The sequence below is a fragment of the Equus quagga genome, chromosome 14 (genome assembly GCF_021613505.1).
Source record: "Equus quagga isolate Etosha38 chromosome 14, UCLA_HA_Equagga_1.0, whole genome shotgun sequence".
Lineage (NCBI taxonomy): Eukaryota > Metazoa > Chordata > Mammalia > Perissodactyla > Equidae > Equus > Equus quagga.
Genome location: NC_060280.1, coordinates 27,357,102 through 27,382,054, shown reverse-complemented (window position 1 = coordinate 27,382,054; position 24,953 = coordinate 27,357,102). Strand labels below are relative to the sequence as shown.

The following is a 24,953-nucleotide window of genomic DNA, read 5'->3' as shown; positions in this document are numbered from 1 at the left end:
GAAGGGCCCTGCCTGCCTGTGGCAAGAGAGGAATCCTTTTCTAGAAGAGAAGTGGAAGGTCAGGTGAAAGAAGCAGGGCTGAATGAAGCAGTCTGTCCATGAACAGGAAGACCAGCAAGGTTCACATGCTGACAGAATCAGGGACAGATCAGGAATCCTCACAGAGTATGAGATGATCAAGCCAGCAGCTCTGGGCAGCCACCCTGACGTGTGGGCATCGTTGACCTGCTTTATGTGGAGCTAACCCCCCAGGTGTGGTGTGGGCCTGCCTGGCTCTAGGGGCAGGGCAGGATCTGCCACTCTCCAGCCTCTGTTCTTTATATTAAGAAGGTTGTGAGCTAGCCTTCACCTTCAACCACTGGATTGTGTGCTTCCCCAGGGCACAGGCAAGGTCTGATTCCCCACATATCTTACCCTGTTCTCCAGCACAGTGGAACTTGAGGAGAGTTGCTTTTTACTGACTTTTCAGCATACCTGAAGCAGGCAGAGTCCTATTTCCATACTCCCATTGGCTATATCAGAGGGAGGCTGGGTCCCTTCTTCTTTCCTTCCTTCTCTGCTCCTCTCTCCCTGTGTGGCACCCACTCCCTTCCTTCTCCCCCAAGGCACTTAAAGCTTGTTAGGACATTCAACTCTGGTTCTTCGGGAGTGGAGGTCCCCTGTTCCACCTGTCAGTTGCATGAGCAGGTGGCCCTACTCCTGGCTGCAGCCTAAAGCCGAGCCTGGTGTCTGGAATCAGGAATCACTCACCCGAAACCAGGGCACAGGGCAGACTGAAGGCACATCTGTCCAGGCTCAGGCTGAGCCGTGTGAGGAACTCTGAGGACTGGGAGAAGTAAGGCCTCCTGTCCTCCTGGTGGAGATCACATTTCCTTCAGAGCAAACTTGAGTGAAAGACAATACCCCCACCCATTTCCTCTCTCCCAACAGGGAGCTGAGCCTGTCTGCTGAGTGCTTAACTTGGGGTTGTTCATCAACCTGAACATTCTCCAATGAAGAAAGCCTGATGGTATAAATCTTGGACTTCAGACTGCCTGCCCTTTCTCTCCAGGATTCATTTGTTCATTTGATGAAAAGTTACTGAGCACTTGTCATATTCTGTGTCCTGTGCTTGGCACAGAGGACACCGGACCAGGCATGATTCCTCCCCTCGATGAAGGAGTATGAGGAAGACCGTGGCAACACAGTGTGATCAGTGCTGTGAGATGCTGTTTGGTGTTGCTAGATCACAGTCTTGAGTCCTGGAGGGATGGAGATAGGTAGCGACCTGGTCATGGAGGGCATTGTCCATTTGTCCCTCAGTCTGCCATCTGTCCTGCCTGTCCTCTGTGCTTTGCTCTGAGTTGAATTTGTGTTGGTGGCAACACAGTGAGGAAGGAGAAGCAGTCGGTGCCCTGGAGGAACTCATTAACCGCCTTCCCAGGTGAGGAGAGAGCACATGAATCAAAAATTAAGAACCAGCGAGCCAGCCCTCATGGCCTAGTAGTTAAAGTTTGGCGCGCTCTGCTTCAGCGACCCAGGTTTGCTTCCTGGTCATGGAACTACACCACCTGTCAGTAGCCATGCTGAGGCGGCAGCTCACATAGGAGAACTAGAAGGACCTACAACTAGAATACACAACTATGTACTGGGACTTGGGGGAGGGGAAAAAAAGGAAGATTAGCAACAGATGTTAGCTCAGGGTGAATGTATCCCTGAAAAAAAAAAAAATTAAGAATCAGCGAAACAAGGCACAAGTTGCCTACCTTCTATGAACCTAAGTAACATGGAGATGATGATATCCATAAACTATAGAGTTGTAGAGTGTTTATAATTAACAAATCATTCATTCAACCAATATTTATAAGTGCTTATTAGGCACTAGTCATTGGGCTGAGTGCTGGAGATAGAGTAAGGAACAAGATTGGTTCTTGTCCCTGGATGTCCCAGCCTGGGGCTTGAAGCACTGCTGTCTATGTGCCATTAGTAACTGTGTCAGAAGTGAAACCTAGGATTCTAAAAGTCGTATATTCCTTCTGTAACCTTTTGCTGCCTTCCAGCGTCCTTGCTTTCAAAAACCTGTGTGGGTTACACCCTAGCATTCAAAAAATGGTGTGATGATCTTAGGGAGCTCTTACTACAAGCATCCAATTACAAGAGTGATGCCAGAGCCCTTATGGTACTTATAGTCTAACTGGGAGCCAGATGATTAATTAGGCAATTATAATTATGTACTTCAAAATGAAGTACAATTCGTCTTTTCAACAAACGGTGCTGGGACAACTGGATATCCACATGCGAAAAAATGCAGTTGGATCCCTACATCACACCATACACAAAAATTAACTCAAAATGGATCATAGACCTAAATGTAAGAGCCAAAACCATAAAACTCTTGGAAGAAGATCTAAGAGTAAATCATCATGACCTTAGGTTAGGTAAAGCCTTCTTAGATATGGCTCCAAAACACAAGAAACCAAAGGAGAAAAAAGTTAAATTTGGCTTCATCAAAATTAAATACTTTTGTGTTCAAAGGAAACTACCCAGAAAGTGAAAAGGCCCTCCCACAGAATGGAAAAAAATATTTTCAAGTCAGGTATCTGATAAGAGATTTCAATCCAGAATATATGAAGAACTCTTAAAACTCAACAATGAAAAGATAGCCCAATTTAAAAATAGACAAAGGATCTGAATAGACATTTCTCCAAAGAAGATACTCAAATGCCCAATAAGCGCATGAAAAGGCACTCGCATCCTTAGTCATTTTCAGGGAAATGCAAATCAAAACCACAATGAGATACCACTTCACACCCAGTAGGATGGCTAGAATCAGAAAGACATAAAAGCAAGTGTTGGTGAAGATGTGGAGAAACTGGACCCCTCATACAGTGCTGGTGGGGATGTGAAATGGTGCAACTACTATGGAAAGCAATCGGCACTTCTTGAAAATGTTAAACCTAGAGTTACCTTATGACCCAGCAAGTCTCCTGGGTATATACCCCACAGAAACGAAAACGTGTACAGTAATGTACTTGTACGTGGGTGTTGATAGCAGCATTATTCGTAATAGCCCAAAGAGGGAAACAACCCCAAAGTCCATTAACTGGTGAATGGATAAATAAAAATATGATATAGCCATACAGTGGAATACTACTCATCAATACAAAAGAATGAAGTACTGATGACCTGCTACAACATGAATGAATCTTGAAAGCATTATGCTAACTGAAAGAAGCCAGACACAAAAAACCACATATTATATGATTCAATTTATGTAAAATGTCTCGAATAGACAAATCCGTAGAGACAGAAAGTAGGTTAGTGATTGCCAGGGATTGGAGAGGTTGAGGTGGGGAGGAATAGGGAGTGACTGCTAATGGGTCCAGTTTCTTTTGGGGATGATGAAAATGTTCTGGAGTTAGTAGTGAAGATTGTACAACTCTGAATATACTAAAAACAATCGAGCTGTACTTTTAATGGGTGGACTGTGTGCTATGTGAATTATATCTCAATAAAACTTTTTAAAGAGTGAAGTACAAGACAGTTGGGAATCTAACCTGGAGTAGGGGAGGGGTGGAGGTGGTATGTATCAGTAGGGAAATCCTCTGAGTATGTGAGATTGAAGTGAACTCTGCAGGATGAAGAGAAAGGTGGAAGAACGTTCAGTTAGAGGAACAGTAGGTGGAATGCCCTGAGTCAAGAAAAGATGTGAAGAAATGGAGGAATTGAGAGAAGGCCAATGTGACTGGACTCTCAAGACCAATGGGGAGAGTGGCAGGAAATGAAATTGGAGAGTTAAGCAAGGGCCATACCACACTGGGTCTGTCAGCCATGCTAATAATTTTTATTTTTATCCGAAGAGCAGTGGGCGACCATTGAAGAATTTTAAGCCTGGGTGTGAGTGTGTGAGAGAGACACACACACACACAAAGACACGGTGACATGATCTAGATCTGTAATTTTAAAAGATCACTCTGATTGTTCCATGGAGAAGAGACAAGACACGGTGGCATGATCTAGATCTGTAATTTTAAAAGATCACTGGTTGCTCCGTGGAGAACAGATTGATAGAGAGCCATGGTGGATGCAGAAAGACTGGTTGAAAGCAACTGGAGTAGTCCAGATGGGAGAGGAGGATGGCAGCTGGTGATTTGGACTAAGACGTCAGTAGCAGAGATGGAAGAAGTAAGCCAGACAGGAATTGGTGATGGTCAGACAGACCATCTGTCTGCCCGATACATACTACACACTCAATAAATGCACTCAATAAATGAATGAATGAATAGAATTGGATAGGTAGTTTAGGGGGAAGAGAATGAATTTCAGTTTTCTAGTGTGATCTACTGCATAGATGCTATTGCCATTCACTAAGATGAGGATGCTGGAAGAGGAATGGATTTGGGGGGAAAGATTATGAGTTCAGGTTTTTTGTTTTTTTTTTTTTTTGAGGAAGATTAGCCCTGAGCTAACATCTGCTGCCAATCCTCCTCTTTTTGCTGAGGAAGACTGGCCCTGAGCTAACATCCGTGCCCATCTTCCTTCATTTTGTATGTGGAACGCCTACCACAGCATGGCTTGTCAAGCGGTGCCACGTCTGCACCCAGGATCTGAACTGGCAAACCCCGGGCCACCAAAGCAGAACATGCGAACTTAACCCCTGCATGACCGGGCCAGCCCCATGAGTTCAGTTTTGAACATCGTGAATTTAACATGCCAGTGAGATATTCAAGTGAAAATGTCAACTAGGCAGTTGAATGTATGGGTCTTTCTGACTCATCCCGCTCTACCATGCTGCCTCTCAAACAAAATCTCAATCATTAGTTTAAAGATTGTTTTGATGTGTTGTTTTGATGCTTTTAGAAAATAAAAGACTCCATACTAGCCCAGACTTGTTTACTAGATGACTTTGGAAAAAGTCTGATTTGGTTTGTAGTTCAGGAAGGAAGAAAGGGTTGGGTTTTGTTGAGGGCTAAACACATTTATTCTAGCTTTGCATTGATGACTTGCTTTGGTTCTTGTCCCTGGATTCCCCAGCTTGGGGCTTGAGGCACTTGCTGTCCGTGTGCCAGGATTAAGGTGTCCAGAATGTGCTTAGCTACAGCATAGGTAAATGTTCTGCACATTGATCCAGGGACTTTATCTAATTAACAAAACCTCTGGCTGGTAAATACATTTGGCTGTCTCGGGGCCTCAGAGAGGCTGTCTGTTTATCGATTGTTGTATCATTTTGGCTGGATGGGAAGACATTAATGATGGCATCAGAGCAGCCAAAACATCCAACTCTCTTAACCAGTAAATATGTAAATATCCTTGTGGCTTGCAGCAGATTGCAGCAAAAGCTTTTTCCTAGACCAAAGGTCAGGGCCTAACTGGCATCACTGTTGTAATTTGATGCTTGTAGTGAGAGCTCCCTAAGATCATCACGCCATTTTTTGAATGCTAGGATGTAACCCACACAGGTTTTTGAATGCAAGGATGTTGGAAGGCAGCATAATGTTACAGAAAGAATACAAGATTTTTAGAGTCCTGGGTTCCACTTCTGACCCAGTTACTAACTGGCTCTGTGACCCTTAATAAGTCATAGAACCTCCCTTTTTGAGTCTGAATTTCCAAGTCTTGTTTATGGGGTTCCCACTGAGAACTTTGAATTACAGTTCCCAATGTTAAGCTCTGCAGAGAAAACTGAGTCCGTTAGGAAGGGTCCAGATCACACACTGAAATGCTTGCTCAAGTGGCCCTTCACCAGGCAAGCAGTTCTGCAGAGTGACCCAAGACCTAGTATCTTTTCTGAGGTGTGTCACCTACTGAATCTCTGCTTGATTGCTCCCTGGTGATGGAAGGCACTTGGGGAAGATTGGATTAGCCGCTTTTTCTGAACTTCATGGGTGGTTGTGGAAGCAGCCGGTCAACTGCCCAGAAGCCCAGCAGAATCAGGCATTTGGCCAATTCCATGAGCAGAGAATAGCCAGGGCCTACCGAGGTGGCTCAGGTGGAGAAGGGATGTCCCTGAAAAGGAGTCCAGCCTCTAGTTGGCTCTGCTGCTTCCTGGCTATGTGGCCCTTAGCTTCCTCAGTGGCCTCAATTGTAAAATATCTTTGCTGATACTTGTCTGATCACCCTCCCAGGATCTCGTGAGAGTTCCAGGCAGGTGAACCCTTCTCATTTGGAAAATTACTCCTCCTTTGGGTCATCAGTGTCCCCTCTTCCAGGAAGCCTTGCCTAACCCTCCAAGTACCTGTAGATTCCCATAGTACCCTGTATTTCCTCTGTGATAGCACTTAACACCCTCTATTGGGATGGATTATCTGTGTCCTTGTCTCACAATACTGTGAGATTTGGAGGTGGTAGACCATCATTCTAGTGTTCATCGCTATTCATATAAATAGTTAGCTAATACTTATTGAATATTGTATAAGTGTTTTGTAAATGGTAAAGAGTTAGGCAAATGTTAGTACTTATTTACAGACATACTAAACCTCTAAAAAGAAGACTGACTTCCCTTTGAAAAAATTAAATGGGGAATTGTTCAATCATTTACTCATTCAACAAATAGTGCTTACGATGTGCTGGCACAGTGCTAGGCCCTGATGAATCACTGGTAAGCCAAAAATTTGTACAGGCCTCACCTCGTGGAGCTTAAAGCCTAGTCAGACATTAATCACACAAATGTGAAATTACAACTGTGACAAACGCTGCAAAGGAGCAGTACAGAGAATCCTAAGTGCCTCGAATAGATTTCCTCTGGTCAGGGAAGGCTTCCCAGAGGAAGCTTGAGCTCTGAAGGAACAGAGGAGGAGTTAACCAAGGTGAAGGAGGATGAGAAGAGCTTTCCTGGCAGAAGGAACTTTTATTTATAAAGACCCTGTGGAAGGAGCAACAGTAGCAAGTGTGAAGGACTGAAAAAGACCGATGGGACTGCAAGTCAGAGCGGGGTGCCAGGAGCCTGGGGAAGCAGCAGACATTGCAGGGCACTAGAGGCTGGAGTCAGGAGCTTTGTCTTTATTCTCATAGCAGTGGCAGCTGTGTTAGGGGGAGGGAGTCGGGGGCGGGGGTGGGAAGAGATTAATATGATGAGCCACCATTCTGATTGCTGAGAAAGGTTAGGAACCAATCTGAGTGCCTACCTTGTGTGTGCCAGGATGTTCTTGGGCACTGATCCAGCCACCGCCACCGAGGCAGTGTAGGCCACGGAGCTGCAGTCCCCCAGGGCCCCGCAGCAGGGACAGCTGTCAAGCTCTGTCTGCCAGCCACCATTCCTGTGGCCCAGTGCTGCTTCTCCAAAATCCCAGCTCAGTCATGGCTGTAAAGCAAATCCTATCAGCATGGCTGGAACCAGCTGGATTTTTTTCCCAAGGAGTTTTCCTGGAAACTGAGGAACAGAGAGAAATCCAAGAATATTGAAAACAGTCAAGCTAGTATGTTACCAGGTTTACAAGACTCACTTTAGCTGCTTGCCTCACAGTTCTTGTTCTGTCCCTGTCCTGTTTAAAATGTCTTCTCAGAAATCTCACTTTTGAACTTTGAGGCTCTTCTACGTCCTGCTTGCTTCCCTCTCCTGCCTTCTGAGCAAGGGTCGCAGGCCCAGAGTCATCCTAAGGCAATCAGTGGTTCTCTCCTTGTGGTGCTATCAGTGGGTCTGCCTAAGAGGCTTTCACGTCATTGGCAGGAATCAGGGTAGTAAGGACTTTGGAGCCTGAGAAGGAAGACAAGGTTTGCCTCCCAGCTGTGTCATTTGTTAGCTCAGTGACCTTGGGAAAGCTGCCTAACCCCTTTAGCCTTAGAGTCTTCATCTGCAAAGCGGATGATGATTGACCTAACTCACACCATTGCTGTAACTATTAAATGAGAAAAACCACTTAGTGCTGTGCCTTGCACGTACCAAATGCTTAGTACATAGTAGGTACTGTCACTGACTGTTGTTAATTACACAAGGTTTTTGCCCCCTAATTAGCTAAATAAATTAAGGAAATGGATAGAATTTTCTGGATATTCAATTTTTACCCTGTACATTTTTCTTAAGCTCTTATTGTAGGTACTCAGAGAACCCCTAGACTAATGAACAAGGTAAATGAATATTAAACTCACACACAGCCTATCGTGCATAGTTTTACCACTGCTTTTTTCAGGACCTGTATATATTCAGAATTTTGTTTCATGTGTAGCATGTTACTTTAATGATATACCTTTTGTGTATATTATCTTACAGATATTACTTGTAAAACTTTATAAAATATATAAAATAAAAGGGGCCAGCCCCATGGCCTAGTGGTTAGGTTTGGCACCCACTGCTTCAGTGGCCCAGGACTGTGGGTTCAGATCCCAGGCACAGACCTACACCACTCCTTGGCAGCCATGCTGTGGCAGCAACCCACATACAAAATAGAGGAAGACTGGCATAGATATTAGCTTGGTGAATCTTCCTCAGCAAACAGAAGAAGATTGCCAGCAGATGTTGTTTCAGGGCGAATCTTCCTCTGCCAAAAAAAATATGTGTATAAAATAATATTTTCATAACACTGTTAATATCACTAATATTGGCTGATGTTTATTGAAAGCCTTTTTTTGAGGTAGGCTTACATGAGGCTTTAATCACTATATTTTCACAGCTGATGCAAGTAATACAGCCCCATTTCACAGAGGATGAAACAGAAATTTGGATTTCTTGAGTAATTTGCCCAAAGTTGCCCACTTGGAAGTGGCCCACCACTTCACTTTACAGACGAGGAGGCTGTGAGGCCCGAAGCAGAGAGGGGCTTGCCCAGGTCAGTTTCCTCCAGCGCTCTTCCAGGCTCAGGGAGATGCTGTCTAGCTAGAGGGAGAACCATTTCTGTCTTCCTTACTGGGAGTCCACAAGATTCCTGAAGATAAACTGTCAAATCCAGACCCTTACCTGTCGTCCCCTCAGCTCTGCTCTTCACTGACAGTCCTTACCCCCTGCTCTCCTGCCAGCTAAGCCTGGCCTTCCCTCCCAAGAACCCCCATTCCACTCAGACTTGGACTCTTCCTGTCCCAAACCTGCAGCTCACTCACTCCTACCTGTGAGCCTCTGCAGTGCTTCCAGCTCCATCCCTGTTCTTCTGTCTGTCTAGATCCTATTCATGGTCCATTGCTCACCTCAGGCCCTTCCTCTTCCAGAAAGCTCACCCTCACTAGTAATAATAGGTGTCATTCATTAAGTACTGACTCTGTGTGAGGCAGAGTACTAAATACTGTATAGGTGTTATCTTCGTTCGTTGCTCTGATATTGCAAAACAGATTATATCTGTTTTCCAGATGAGAAAACTTGAGGCTCAGACAGATTTAGTGCTTACTGTCTCACAGCTAGTAAGTAGTAGAGCTGTAATTTAAACCGAGGCCCACGTGAGTCCAAAGCGTGTGCTCTTCTCATTGCAGTGCACTGCTTCTTCCAGCCCATGGTGATCTTTCTTGTCAAAGTTCCCGCAGCCCGGAAGCCTGAGCCGTACACTATCATGTTTAGTTTTCACCTCCTCACCTTCCTCCTCAGTTGCTTCATGCCTGTCTCTCTGCATCCAGGCTGTGCCATCTCAGCAAGGTGGAGGGCACCTCCACCGTGGCTAGTCACACAAGGCTGACTGGGCCCTCAGAGGCACACAGTACAGGTGGACTCCGGCCAGTTGATTGATTGGTCGAATGAAACCCTGTTTATTCTCCTGAGGCTGCCCAGCAGGAGGGTGCAGCAGCTGGGCAGGCTGACTGGTCTCCAGGATCCTCCATTCATGGGGATGGGAGGCCCAGGAAGGCTGCATAAGAATCCTCTCTGAGGCTGAGCTGAGGCTTCCATCTCAATGACCTTTTGTTTACAGGGATAGCACCCAGGCCTCCCAGGAAGTCTGTGTGTTTGACCAGCCTTTGCAGATGGACAGTGAGCAGGGACAGGGTGTAAAGCACAAACAATTGGGAGAGGCCCCTGGAATTCCCAGGGGTTCAGAGTCTGACAGGCAGGGCAGGATTCTTCCCAGGGCTGATCCGGCTCAGTTACAGCCCCTACGTGGGTCAGAGAGGAGCCAAGGTACTTTCATCTGGGGCCTCACCTTCTCTCTAGTGTTCAGGTTCCCTCTTTAGGTTCTCTGATGGGTAACATCCAGCCCTCAGTTGGGTGCCTCTAGGTATGAGGCACTCCCTGCCTCCCTAAGGTTAAGCAGACTCTGATCAAGCATTCATTCATTCATTTTTTTTTTTGAGATATAATTCACATACCATAAAATTTACCCTTTTAAAGTATACAGTTTAGTGGTTTTTAATATATTTATAAGATTATGCAACCATCGCCACTGTCTAATTCCAGAACATTTTCATCATTGCTCCCTCAAAAAAAAACCCAGGCCTGTTAGCAGGCACTCCTCACTTCCTCCACCCCAGACCCTAGCAACTTCTAATTGACTTTCTGTCTCTGGATTTTCCTATCTGGACATTTCATATAAATGGAATCATACAATATGTGGCCTTTTGTGTCTGGCTTCTTTTACTTAGCATAATGTTTTCAAGATTCATCCATGTGGTAGCATGTCTCAGTACTTCATTCCTTTATGAGGCTGAATAATATTTCATTGTATGGATATATTACATTTTATTTATACATTTATCAGTTGATGGACATTTGTGTTTTCACTTTTTGACTATTATGAATAATGCTGCTGTGAAGATTTGTGTACAGGTTTTTGTGTGAATGTGTGTTTTCATATCTCTTGGGTAGATGCCTAGAAGTGGAACTGCTGTATCATATGGTAACTCTATGTTTAACGTTTTGGGGAACTGCCAGACTGTTATCCAAAGTGACTACACTATTTTACATTCTCACCAGCAGTGAATGTGAGGGTTCCTATTTCTCCACATCTTTGCCAGCATTTGTTATTGTCTCTCTTTTTTATTATAGCCATCTTAGAATGTGCTAAGTGGTATCTTATTGTGGTTTTGATTTGCATTTCCCTGATGGTTAACGATGTTGAGCATCTTTTCATGTGCTTATTGGCCATTTGTATATGTTCTTTGGCATTTATTCATTCCTAAGGCCCATTGTGAGCAATAAGCCCCATTCGGCATTGAGGAGGAGTAAAGATGTATCATGATGACCTTTACCTTTCAAGGAACTTGCATCCTGGTAAGAGAATTGTAATTAGTATGTATGAAAAGTTAAGGCTTCATTGACAAGGTGGCATTTAGTCTGGGCCTGGAGATAGGTCATATTTGGATATAAGGAACTTAGTGGAAAGACATTCTGAGCAGTTGGAGTAATGTAAGCAAAGGCACTTTGTAGTTAGAAAAATATTTTCTCTTGTGATGAATTCTGAAGTAATATGCGTGAAAGCATCTGACATAGCATTTGACGTGTGGTGGGTGCCTTATGTAGTTAGCTCCCTCTACACTCTCCTCTACACTCCCCTCTACAATCCTTGGTCCCCGTTCTGTCCTCTGGGACTACACAGCTCCCTTTTCCTGTTCCAGACCTTTAAATATTAGGAGAGAGAGCTCCAAGCCAGGTAAGCCTTGGTTCCCTAAATTGTGGTTTTAAGTCTTCTCCCTATCCTAGTTATTTTCTAATGAAATGGTCACAAAGTTTTTGGTGCCCCTCTTGAATTCCAGTGTGGCATGACCATTATTATGAGGGGCAGGGCAGTGATCCCCTTGGTTAGAGATTTTATGATTCTATTAATATGGCCCGAGCTTGCGTTAGCTTTCTTGGCAGCTGCATTGTACTCCTAGATTCTGTTGAGCTTGCAGACAGCCCAGCCTACTGAAAACCAGGCTTTCCTACTTCTCTAATCTTTTGATTGGATTTGTTTGCCAAGCTTGTTTTAACCTAAAGGCAAGACCGCTTTAAAGCCTGGTATTGCTGTGTGACTATGAAAGTGGTGGTGGTAGTATGGAGACTACCATGAAGAAGAAGTGATGCATTGGGCCTTTCTCATCTGGAGTCTGGGAGAAGAAGATCTCTTCCAAGGAAAAGGGTTCTGGAAAGCAGAGCTAATCTATTTCCATCCCTCAGATAACCTCCTTTCCACTTAAAGCTTTTCCTTCTTTATCATTTTCAGTCAGTTAGTCCCATCAGATACCTGTCATGTGCTGGCCCCAGGCTAAATGAGGGAAAGAAGGGAAGAAGAAGATGGAATATGTGCCTTGGAAGGCAGTGTGGTTCAACAGAGAGCGCGGGCTCCAGTCCCAAGCTGACACTTACTGGCCGTGTAATCCCAAGGAAGTCAGTTACCCTCTATAAGACTCAGGCTCCTTCTCTAATCATAGGATCAGATGAGCTAATAAATGTCAAGTGCCTGATGCATAGTAGGCTGCTCAAGAAATGTGAGCTCTTTTGAACTCCACCATTCAAGAGCTTTGCAAGACATGAAGAGCCAAGGATGCTGTGTGCTCACGGACCCTGTTTAAACAGCTTTCAGAGTACCTGTGATACAGGACTTATTTGTGTACTTACTTGTCCCATTTCCCCACCCCCAGTTCAGACTGGGAGCTTCTTGTGGGCGAGGTCCATGTCTGATTCATCTCTGTACCCTCAGTGCCCAGCACAGAGCTTGGCTTGAAAAAGAGGCTACTTAAGTTTTCTTACTGGAATGAACCTGAATTAAAGAAGGCCAAACCTTTGCCCCCTCGCATCTAAGGGGCCAGATACTGTGGTTGGCTTTGCACAGTCCATTCTTTACTGAAAATCTCATGGGGTTCTGGAGCTTGGCATTGGTGGCTCAAGTGCAAACTGTATTTGAGAAGTTTGAGGCACTTCTGTGTTTCACTGCCATAGTGTGACAAGCTTCCTGGCAACTAGCCAGCTGCCCAGCTGCCTCTACAGCAGCCTAGAGTCCTGTTGTGGTGCCAGTAGGTGGCGCCCATGGCCCTATCCCACACTCTAACTGCCTAGGCAGGCCTCTCCTTGTCACCAAGTCACCAAGGTAGCTGCTGACTCAGACATGACATATGGCCCTGGGCCGAGGTACCCAGATGAGGGTGCCCTGGGCCACCCCTTCCTCCTTCTGGCCTTGTATTGTTGATTTTCGTGTTTTGTTGAGTCTCAGCCATGGCACACGCTGCTTGGGGAAGCAGAGATGTTTCCCATAGAGGACCCCAGGAGACCATTAGGGGAATCTGTGCTTCTACACATCCTTTCTGGCACAGCTCACACCTCTGCCTCCAGGCAGTCGTCCCTGTGGTTCTGTTGCTCTGACCTACCCTCACATGGCACCTTCCTCCAGGGTCCTTGCTTATATGTTAGCTCTTTGTCCAGTGAACAGTGAACGCCTTGAAGGCAAGGACACTGCAGAATTCATCAAAGTGCCCTCACTATCCTGCTCAGAGTCCTATAATAACCAGTTTCATGAAAAGTTTGTGGAATGAATAGATGAATAATAGGAAGTGGTTCCTCAAAGAATTGTTGTCCAAATTGAAGGACATTCTGCAAAGAAACCAGCCTTACTTTGCAAAAATGTCAGTATCATGAAAGTCAAAGAAAGGCTGAGGAACTATTTTAGATGAAAGGAACCTGAAGACATATGCAATGCTTGATTCTAGTACTCATCCTGGCTCACACCTAGATCACAAGGGGGAATTGCTATAAAGGATATTATTGGGATAATTGAAGAAATTGGAATATGAGCTGTATGTTAGGTAAGAATATTTTGTCAATGTTAAATGTTCTGAATTTGAATATTAGTGGTTAGTTATGTAAGAAAATGTCCTTATACTAGGAAATATGTACTAAAGTGTTTGGGAGTAAAGGGGCATAGTGTATGAAACTAACTCTGACGTGGTCCGGGAGAGAGAGGAGTAGTAAAGCACATGAGGCAAAATGTAATGAGGCAATATCTGAATGAAGGATATATCTGATTTTTTTGATGCTGTTTTTGTAACTGCTCTGTAAGTTTGAAATCATTTCAAAATAAAATCTTAAAAATAATAATAATCTGTGCACTTTAATGTGTGCCAAATTCCTGCTAGAAACTGTATAAGAGATAGGACAAAGAGTGGGCACCCCAGCATTGGACTTTATTCCAATTAGTCCAGCAGTATTCACTGAGGTTCTGATACAGCTCCTCCACTGTGTGCCTTTGTTTTTTTTTTTTTAAAGATTTTATTTTTCCCTTTTTCTCCCCAAAGCCCCCCGGTACATAGTTGTGTATTCTTCGTTGTGGGTTCTTCTAGTTGTGGCATGTGGGACGCTGCCTCAGCGTGGTCTGATGAGCAGTGCCATGTCCGCGCCCAGGATTCGAACCAATGAAACACTGGGCCGCCTGCAGCGGAGCGCGCAAACTTAACCACTCGGCCACGGGGCCAGCCCCCCACTGTGTGCCTTTGAACAAATATAACAATTGTAATAATGATGATTAACATTTGGAAAATGTAAGTGCTTTCACTTACATTATTTCCCTTGGTCATCTCAACATCCTTGTTAGGTAGGTCTGGCAGGTTGATAAGGTAAGATGACTGAGGTTCAGAGAGGTTAACATGACCTGCCCGTAGTCACACAGCCTGGAAGAGACACATGCAGGCTCATATCCGCATTCATCTGTTTCAAGGCCGATGCTTTCTGAACCTCTGTATCTGTATTTATAAAAGGAAGGATTGGACTGATTGATCCCTGCAGATCATTCTTCATGTCTGGAAATTTTTAAACTTTCTATGGTAGGAAATAACCAGTTATGAGGCGTGCAGGCACGTTATACAGCGTGCCTGCACGTGTTGTAGGTGCTGCATAAATGCCCGTCCTTTTCCTCTCTCACTGCCCAGCGCTTCCCTTAGAGTCGTCCAAGTCGGACAGCGCTGGGATGCCGTCTCACTGGGAGTGAGAGCATCTGGAGAGCTTCCTAGAGGAAGGCTCCCGAGCTGGGCCTTGAAGGAGAGTGTGCAGTTCAAGTAGCAAATGCAAAATGTGCCAGCAAGGCCTTGTGCCTTGGCAGTTAGAGTACCAGGACCCTGCCTAAAGTCGGCTGGCCCAGGCTGGGGTCTGAGAGCAGCCTTTCCTCCCTTGTTCTGCCCCTCCCAGCCCAGGCTGACTGGGTAGATAAGGCGCAGATGGAGGCTGTGTGTGCATTCTAGCCCCAGGCGTCTTGCCGCTGCTCAGACAGCCGGGCCTGGTGTTGTTATTACTGTAAACAGGTCCTTCTGTGAGGCTCCAGCCAGGGCCCTGTTGCCCAGATAGCAATCATGATTGAGTCTGCATGGCTCACTGCTTCCAGGCCTCTGATGCAGGTGGGACAGGGCTCCCCACCCAGCAGCCCCCTCCCCAGCTGCAGCTGAGGACCAGTTCATGCGAAGGATCCGGAAATCAGTTGGAACAATGCACGATTGAAGTTCAGTGGCCGCTTTGTATTGATTGGTCATAAAGAAGGAGGAAGAAAAATCAAGTGGTACCTCCCTCCCCTGAGCAGAAGAGCTGGTTAGCCAGAATAACTCAGAACTGCCCCATTTCCCTGTCTGGGACTCCCTCCCTCCTATAGACAGCAAGCCTGAGCAGTTGTCTTTTTTTTGGAAGTCTTGCTGATGTCCATGTCTGGTAGGAATCCACTTCTCAATTTTGATGCTACACATATATAAAATCCTAAGATTGTAGAACTGGCAGGGACTTGAGAAATAATTTAATTCAAATTCCCTTATTTTACTGCAGAGAAAAATGAGGCCCAGAGAGACAGACAGATTTATACAGGGTCACACAGCTAGTTGCTGAGAAAGCCATGACGGGAATCCATGGCATCAGCCTTCAGGCCTGTGTCTGAGTGTCCTCGGCCCTGAGAGAGAGGAGCCCACACCCTCCCACATATTCACAGGAGCCTAAGTTCTTTGGAAAAGACAAGTACAGGGCCGGCCTGGTGGCGCAGCGGTTAAGTTCACACGTTCTGCTTTAGTGGCCCAGGGTTCGCTGGTTTGGATCCCGGGTGCGGACAGGGCACCGCTTGGCAAGCCATGCTGTGGTAGGTGTCCCACATATAAAAAGTAGAGGAAGATGGGCACAGATGTTAGCTCAGGGCCAGTCTTCCTCAGCAAAAAGAGGAGGATTGGCAGCAGATGTTAGCTCAGGGCTAATCTTCCTCAAAAAAGAAAAGAGAAAAAGAAAAAGACAAGTACATAAGTATAGAACAGGTAACTTCCAACACAAGACATATGTACTGGTGAGAGATTTATGTAGAGAAGTGCTGTGGATATTCATTCCTTCAGCCCCTGAGCCCTCCAGAGTGAAGACATGACATGGAGGCACGTCCCTGTTTCTAGAGGACCATGCTGGCTCCAGGGGCCTGAGGCAGGGAAACTGTATGATAACTGTTGATGCAGGTTAGCACAGGGCATTGTGTCAGTGTCAAGGCTGTCTTAGGGAAGGCTGCTTGGAGGAAGAAAGGGTGAGGTTTATTCCCCTGAGAAAGTTTGTTTAAAAAAAAAGAGTAATAATGTGTTCATTGTTATGAAAAAGCAACAACAAAACTTTAATCAATACAGATGCATTCACAGCAGGAAGTGAAAGTTTGACCTCCTCATCCCCCCTTCTGTGAGGTAATCACTGTTGCCCCTTTGGGCCATAGCCTTGAGGACTCTCCTGGAGCCCCAACAGATTGGAGCAGCCTGGTTTTCCCCTTGGTCTGTTACTCTTCTGTGGAAATCTTCAGCTCTTGGGCTGGGAAACCCTTATTCAACCGCTGCCCTTTGCCTGGGGATTTGAGACCATTCATTTTTCAATCCACAGATAATGTTGAGCGCTTAGGTTCCAAGTTCTGTGTACACCTTTCCTAGGTCATCCAAGTTTACTTACTCTGTTACTTCTTTTTTCTTTTTCTCCCCAAATCTCCCCAGTACATAGTTGTATATTTTAGTTGTGGGTCCTTCTAGTTGTGGCATGTGGGATGCTGCCTCAGCGTGGCCTGATGAACGGTGCCATGTCTGCGCCCAGGATTCAAACTGACGAAACCCTGGGCCACTGAAGCGGAACGCACAAACTTAACCACCTGGCCACGGGGCTGGCCCCTCTGTTACTTCTTTTAATTGGTGTAGACACTAATTGGAAAATCATCATCATAATAGCATAGGCTCTTCCATTTGTATGGTGCTTTATTGTACACCCAAGTATTTTTGTCTCATTGTCTCTTCATGGTACCCTAATGTGACATATGGAGTAGGGCCAGTGGGCTCCTCTCCTTTTTTTTTTTTTTAAGGAAGATTAACCCTGAGCTAACATCTGCTGCCAATCCTCCTCTTTTTGCTGAGGAAGACTGGCCCTGAGCTAACATCTGTGCCTATCTTCCTCTACTTTATATGTGGGATGCCTACCACAGCATGGCTTGCCAAGTGGTGCCATGTCCGCACCCGGGATCCAAGCCAGCGAACCCTGGGCCACTGAGCAGAACGTGCGAACTTAACTGCTGTGCCAGCCAGCTGGCCCCTCCTCTCCGTTTTTTAACAGATGTGGAAACAGACTCAGAGAGCAGGAGCTGTCGCTCAGATGAGGGGATCATGTGAGGGTCAGAGAGGCTAAGTTACTTGTTCATCCAGTAAGTGCTGGACCTGCATTTGAACCAAGGTCTCTCCTGCTTGTTTTCCCACCCCTCTCTGCTGCCTGTGGGTTGGGCAAGAGCTGGAATTCAACTCTGGACTGCTAATGTGCTCTCCCCTCTATCTGCTACCCTGGGTCATCTCCAAGTAGTGTCACCCACCACTGCCCTGCCAAGCAGGAGACTTAGTTCCTTAGGAAAGGGCCTTCCACAAGTCTGCAGTGAGCCCAGAAAGGCCTGCAGTGCCCACCCCCACTCCCCAGCCCCCGGACACAGGCCGCTCTGCCCAGAGTGGCAAGCTGCATTAAGCATTCCACTCATCATCTCAGGCATGATGGAATCCTAACCTTTTCGGAGACACCGTGCTCTGTCACAAGCATTGCTCTTTTTAAAAGAGATTAATTCACTTGCCGCATTTTGTCCGTTGGTGAAAATCACAGGGGAGAGCAAGGGTGGCTTTCTCAGGCCTCAGAGGCCCTTTCAGCCACTCTCAGCAGGCAGCCACCCGCCCAGCTGGCCCAGGACTTTGAAATGACTGCCCGCTGGGCATTCACTTGCAAAGCAACAAAATGAAGTAGAGGAGACCTGGGTTGGTAAAATCCTAACTTTTGGGGCTGCTCTGCAGAGAGGGGAAAGGGGGAGGAGCCCAGCCGGCGCTGAAAGAGGAAAAGTTGTTTGTGGTTAGATTCCCTTGGGGTGGTGTCAGTGTTTGTTCTGGCCCTTCCTTGATTTACCAGGTGTCACCACTCCTTAGGGAGTTCTACTATGTGGTATCTCTTTGAATCCTTACAATTACCTTGCACAATAGGGATCAATATCCCCCATTTTACAGCTAGTAAGTGACAGAGCCAGAATCTGAACTCCAGCCTTTGGATTCCAGGGTCATTGCTTTTTCCGTTACACCTGAGCCCCAAGAGGCTGCAAAGAATGATGCTCAGTCAGGAAGCTGGCCAGGGCTGAAAAGGTGCAGTCTCGCTGAAGAACACTAAGATTTGCCTCCCAGGGGTGACCCCTCAGGTTTGTAGAACTCTTTCCTTCAGATTGCAGGGTCGCCGCCTACAACCCCTGTAAAGCTGGCAGGGGTTATGATCCCAGTGGACCTGTGAGGAGACTGAAGCTTACAGCGATGATATGCCTTCCCGAGGGTGTTAGAGTAGGAGGTGGCAGAAGTGGAACTAGAACCCAGGGCTCCTGGCTCTGCCCTATGCTCTTTCTACTCTATTTATTGAAAGGATAGCAAGTTTGGAGAAGCCCCCTCTCCCAGAAGTCCCTCCTCTTAAAAGAAAACCCTGCAGTGTACAAAAAAGGAAACCCCAAAATGTTAACACCCATATCACAAGTGGCTCAAAATTGTTGGCAATCAGAGGCATGCAAATCAAAACAGTAGTGTGGTATCCCTTCACACCTGTTGGACTGGCAGTGATTAGGAAACTTGGTACTGCCAAGTGCTAGCAGGGAGAGGGGTACACAGGAACAGCCCCGTCCTGCTGTTAGGAGAGTAGATGGCACAGCTATCCTGGAGAGGACCCTGGCACTATTTAGTCAAATCAAATACATGCAAACTCTGTGACCCAGGGAGATACACATACAGGTCTGAAAGGGGACGTGTGAGAGGATGTTCTCTGAGCATTGCTTTCGGTGGCTGGCAGAGGGAGGCTCCTGAGTGGGTATCCCTGGGAAAGCAAAAAGGAAAAATGTGGTGGATGTGCCATAGAGAATTATGCAGCAATTAAAAAACAATGGAATTATTGTATACTTAGCATAGCTTAAAACAGTTATTTGCGAAAAAAAGTAATGAACAGAAATATGTACACACTTATATATAAAGAAACAGAAAGAAAAATCCTGCTTGGGTCAGGCCCTGGAAAGCAAGGACCTCTGTCTTGTCTCCTCATCAGTAGCCAGCATGCAGCTGGACACAGAATGGGTGTGTGCACTGTTTGTTGAATAAATGAAAAAAGTGGCTGGAGCCAGCCCGGCTGAATCACCCAGGTCTTTCTGTGTGACCCTGTCTGTAGAGTCTCTGGGTACTGGCCAACCTGTGGCAGGCAGAAACCACTCTGTATGGAATCCCTGCTACATGCCAGGCACTGGGCTGACATCCATACAGATTAGCAGCTATCATCCCAATTTGATAGGTGAGAAAACCAAGACTCAGAGAATTGATTTGCTCAGAGTTAGCTAGCTGAACCAGAATTTGAATACAGGTCTAACTTACTCCAAAGCCCGTTATTCATCCTTTTCTCTTTATGATGCTACCCTCAGCCCTCAAGCGGCAGGAAGAGGAGGCATCTCAATCTTCTGTCTTCAGCCCTACCTCCAGAGCAGTGCCGCTTCCAGAATTCTCAGGGCCCAGGCAGGGGAACACGGGTCACTGACCCACTGAAGGCATGAGGGATTCTGGCTGCCCCCGGTTCCTCCCAGCCACGCCCTGCTTTCTCCTTCCCCTGCCCTGGCTCATCGCCTGTGGTCTGTCTTACAGCAATCTGCAAATTGGTCTCCTTGTCCTCATTTTCTACTCTCTCCTCTTTCAAGTTCAGCCTCCTTAAACTATTAGGTTAATTTTGTAACTTCTTTTGCCCAAAAACCTTCAGTGACAACCCCTCTGCCTATGGTGAGAGTCTAAGGAATGGTAAAAAGGTTTCCTCTCTGTTGCCAGCTTCAGTTGATCTATGCTGGCTGACTGGAACCAGTGTTAGAGGAGGATTCTGAGGCTCTTACAAGGGCTCCACAGGAAAGAGATGCTGGGAGAGATTCGTGATTTCTGCCTTAGATGCGGGAGTGCAAGATGGAAGCACACGTGCCAGGCATTTGTCAAGCCTTTAGATTGAGTTTTTAACCTAGGATACACTCTTGCATTCATGGGGACCTGTGAACATGGAAACTCTGGACATTGTATATAAAAAAATTTTTTTTGAGTATGTGCACTCGTATGCACTTTTCTGGAGAGAGTCATCAGCTTTGATCATCTTCTCAAAGGAGTTCATGGCTCAAAACTGGTTTATGCCCACTGCCTTGGCCTCCTGGCCTGGCTTTTGAGGCCCTGTTGCAGGCCCTGCCTACCTTGGCAACTGTTTCTCTGCTGTGAGCCGTCACCCAGATGGATCTACTTCATGGTCTCTGAATATACCTTGCCATTCCTTCCCCACTTCTGAATAGTATCCTGTGCCTTTTGGCTTGACTGGCGGGCACTTCCTCTCTCATCTCTAAACTGTTGCTGTTCTTCAAGGCACAGTTCAAGTCTTTTCCCTCAGAAACCTCTGGGATTTGCTTCGGCCCATCCTGATTTTCTAGTCTTCTGGACTGAGGACCAGAGAAGCGAAGCCATCCGATCAGAATCACAGTTAGGATCAGAACTCTGCTCTCTTAACTCTCAGAATCATGATCTCTCCACTGCACCACTTGGTGTGCTAAATGAGGGCGGGTTTGTAAATTTGGAGGGAGGTTTTGTGCAAAAAGATTTTTATCTCACAGAAAATTCATCCCCAGGGTTCTTAGCCTCTTTAACATTCTTGGCCATAGAAAATTGCTTGTGCCTGAAAGTGTATGTGGTAAGATGCCCAGGACTTTTCACCAGAAGAAATCCTCCAAACTATAGGTGAGAGATGAGGATTTCCCAACCTCCTCTCTCAACACTCTCCCCACACATTTTTGCCCCAGTTATGCCAAAGCCTTTCAGGGCTTCATGTGCCCCATGCTGCCTTCTCCTCTGGATGAAACGCTTTACCTCTGCCTGGAACACTCCTCCCCCTTCAGTCTGGCTAACTCCTTGTCATCACCTCCTCAGGGAGCCCTCTGGGCCGCTAAAACTGGGTTAGGTTCCCTGATGGTATACCTGCAACCTGCAGTCCCCATTCATAGGTCTCGTCCGATGTGTAGTTATGTGTTTGCTGGTCTGTCCCCTCTCGGACTTTAACAGTACTTGTCTCGTCCACTGCATCAGCACAGGCCATGATGTGGCTTCTCATCCTACTCAGCCTTGGTCACCTGCTTACTTCAATAGTGCAGAGGTTTTATTTGGCGTGGTCCAGAGGAGCATTTACTACAGATTGTGGCACGAGCATGTTGTTAAGACTCAAACCTAAGCTTCTGGATTCTCTGCCAGTATCCTTTCTGGCTAGAATACACGGAAGAGTAGACAGGCTCCCAGTTTGCCCAGACACTCTCCACGCATTCCTTATAAGCAGGTCCCGCCTTGTTGGTGAATCACCCCGACTTTCGGGCTCCCCCTTTCCTGGCCTCCTGCAGCACTTCTGGTGGGAAACCACACACCACAGGCTTTGATTTCCTACTGTCTTGAGTCCTCCCTCCACAACTGAATTGTATCCTTCTCTGGGGTAGACCCATGTCTTCTCCTCACCCCCATGCCAGAATGTAGCAGAGGACATGCATATATCATATTGATTTGCTGAAGTCAGTTGAGTCTTTTGTCTTCTATGTTATGTGGAGCCAGGTTCAGTCTAGAGGAAGGGTGGTGAGGTGAGAAGGATTCAGGCTGTACAGCCGTTATCCATCTGGGTTCCAGTCACCGTTTTGCCCCTTATCTACCTTTGTGACCTTCAGTGAGTCATTTCCCCTCACTGAGCCTGTTACCTCATCCATGAAAAGAGGAGGCTAATGTCAGCTCCTTAAGTTTGTGTGAAGAGTAACTGAGAGCATGCACATGAAGTTCCGAGGGCACTTCCTGCTTGTAGTAGGCACTCCGTAAGGGTGGGTTCTCTCTCACCATACCCACATTTAGGCCCCCTGTTCCCGGGACCCAGAAGTCAGGCTTTTAGTGGTATACTTAAAACCCTGTGTTTGTTAATTTATCCAACAACTATGAGCTCCTACTATGCTAGGCACTGGCATTTAGAGTCAAATAGTCTCATGTAGACTCTCCTAGAAACATAATCTAGCATTTCTAACATTCTTTCCATCTTTCTTTGGGTTCAAAGATTTCCAGATTCCAAACAGCCACCATACAGATAAACTTGAGGAGTATGAGCCTTTTGTAAACTGGGAACTATCTAGATAAGAAGTGTGACTGGGCATTCACTGCTAATTCTAAGGAAGGGAGAGAGATCTGTGGACTGCCTAAGTCAAGGAAGCCTTCTCACGAGGGAGTCCTCAAGCTAGGATTGTATCTCATAGCCTGAGAATAGGATTAGAATAAGCAAAGAGGCAGAGAGAAAGCATTCTGGATCAAGGGAGTGGGAGTGTCAGGGTATTAAGGTAGGGCAACCACATTCTTTCCTCAGAGTCTGGGAGGATAACAGCAGGGGGCAGACTCATTTAAGGGAAAAGGGAGAGAGGTAGGGGAAGCCTAGGGTCTGGGGAGAGTGGCGAGAGGAGCTGGGATGGGTATTTAGTTCTCAAAGGCCTCTATTTCCAAACTTATCCAGCCTCCCTGTGGATTGACTGTCTCATTTCTTCTACCCTTACGTGTAATGATAAGCCGTACATTGAGAATAGTCTTTTGTCTCTTTCTAGGCTATTGTCAGAAGGTGCAGATGTCAATGCAAGGCATAGACTTGGCTGGACAGCACTCATGGTGGCAGCCATCAGCCGAAACGACAGGTAAGAGATCTCCTTCCACACAGGGCTCCCTTAGCCAGATCTCTGCAGACCACATTCCTGAATCCTCTCCCACCCTTGCCTTCCCCGCTGCTGTCTTCTCCAGAGGCAGGAAGATGGACTCAGCCTAAAGTACGGTCTACATCTGGTGCAATGGAAAGTATAGGAGCTATGGAGAGGGAAGATGTAGCTCTGGGTCGCAGCTACATCATTCGTTGGCTTTGTGACCTTAGGCAAGTCATTTGCATTATCCACGCAATGAAATGTTTGAAAGCCTGTCATAAGTGGTTAAGTATACATGTGTGGTTTTCATGATGTCTTTGTTATCCACCATCTCTTCGTGTTGAGAAGTCTGCAGTCACTGTCCCCTACAAGGGCTCCACTGGGCTGTTTCTTTGGAGGTTCTGATGGAAGCTAGGGAAGGCGAGGATGTTCCTTCCCTCCCCTTGGAGGCCCTGCTGTTCCCTACCTACTCCCCCATTCCCTTACGGTGTAGCTGTTGTGTAAAGATCAAAATAGTCTTTGTGTTGAGTTATCTCTAATTCTTTCAACCAGCAGCAAGATATGTATTATTATCTTATTTTGCAGCAGAAAAAATTGAAGCCCAGAGAGAGAAAAGTGATTTGTCTAAGGTCACACAGACAGGATTTTGAACCTAGTCTGGCTGCCTGCAAAGGTTGTTTGTTTTACCCTGTCTCACTCCTGCCTCCTTCTGCCAGATCCCGGGCTAGTGCTGGATGCTGCCTTTCCATCCCAGTCTCTAGCTGTGACTGTGCAAAATAATTGATTAAAAAAGAGCAAAAAGAGATACTTTCAAAGAAAGCAGACTGGGTACTTTAGTAGCAGCCACTGAAATTGATAGTTGGAAGTACCAATTGTAATTTTCACTTCAAACAGATCTTTAAGGCTTTAATCTGCCAGTACTGGCCACCTTTGGAAAGGTCGTAAATGTGGTGGAAACCAACAAAACATGGATTTTATAATACAGGGGTGGCTCCGCCTCAGACTGATTGAAAGACTTGGCTGAGAGATAGGTCTCTCTTTTCTGCTCCTCTATCGTGAACTTGGTTTCATACTCTGTTTCCTTATTTGCCTCTTTAACTCCAAGCACTTAGTCTTTAAAAGAAAAATTGATATAAATAGGCTTTGCAGTTGAGAGACCTGGAATCCGGTCTTTGTTCTGACTCTTAATTGAATTTCAGAATTCTGTGGACACCTTGTTACTTCACCTGAAATCAATTATTTCTATAAAAAGTTTGGTAAATATCTCCTCTGAGCCAGGGTCTGTGCTAATCATTGGGGAATCAGAGACCTTGGGAGCTCACGATCTAATGAGGAAAAGAAAGGCAGGTGGAGACAACAGAGTATAGTGTAATCAGTGATGTCAGAGCTGTTTGGACAGGTTATTATCAAAGCAGAGGGTGTCGGGGGACTGAATCTGGCAGCAGAGTAGATTCTTGCTGTGTTCTTGTGAGACTCCAATAAGGTAGTGTATGTGCTACATGTTGTAAGTGGTGAGTTGCGATTCTTTGCTGCCGTCATTAGATCGCTCTACATACAAACACATGTGTTTATTCCGTACTACTGATACTCCACCCATGACCGCCTCTACCCCATACCACCTCCATCCCACCCACCAGTCTTCTTTCCCAGCTTGCACATATCTCCATCGGCAAGAGATAACCAGTGGTGGAGAAAAGGGAGGAGGTGTGTGCCCTTCTATGTGTAATATTTTCAGTGTTGAGACTGAATAGGAAACAACACTATACTTAAGAGAGTTCTGTCAGTCAGTGAGCAAATAGCTAGTAGGTGTGCTTTGGGGACACTTCCATCTGAATCTAATAGTTGTTGGTGTAACTGACAGCTCTGTCTTCATCCATGGCCATTAGCAAATCAGTGATGCTCGCTGAGCAAAGTGAGAGTGTT

General features: G+C 46.1%; 1 protein-coding gene across 1 annotated transcript in view; it reads left to right on the top strand.

Annotated features, from left to right (window-relative positions):
* CLPB (caseinolytic mitochondrial matrix peptidase chaperone subunit B) overlaps positions 1-24,953 on the top strand; it is a 136,785-nt gene that overhangs the window by 7,379 nt on the left and 104,453 nt on the right. Inside the window, exon 3 of the mRNA XM_046637706.1 lies at positions 22,944-23,030. Within this exon, the coding sequence (XP_046493662.1) occupies positions 22,944-23,030 (87 nt within the window). The remainder of the gene's footprint in view (positions 1-22,943; positions 23,031-24,953) is intronic.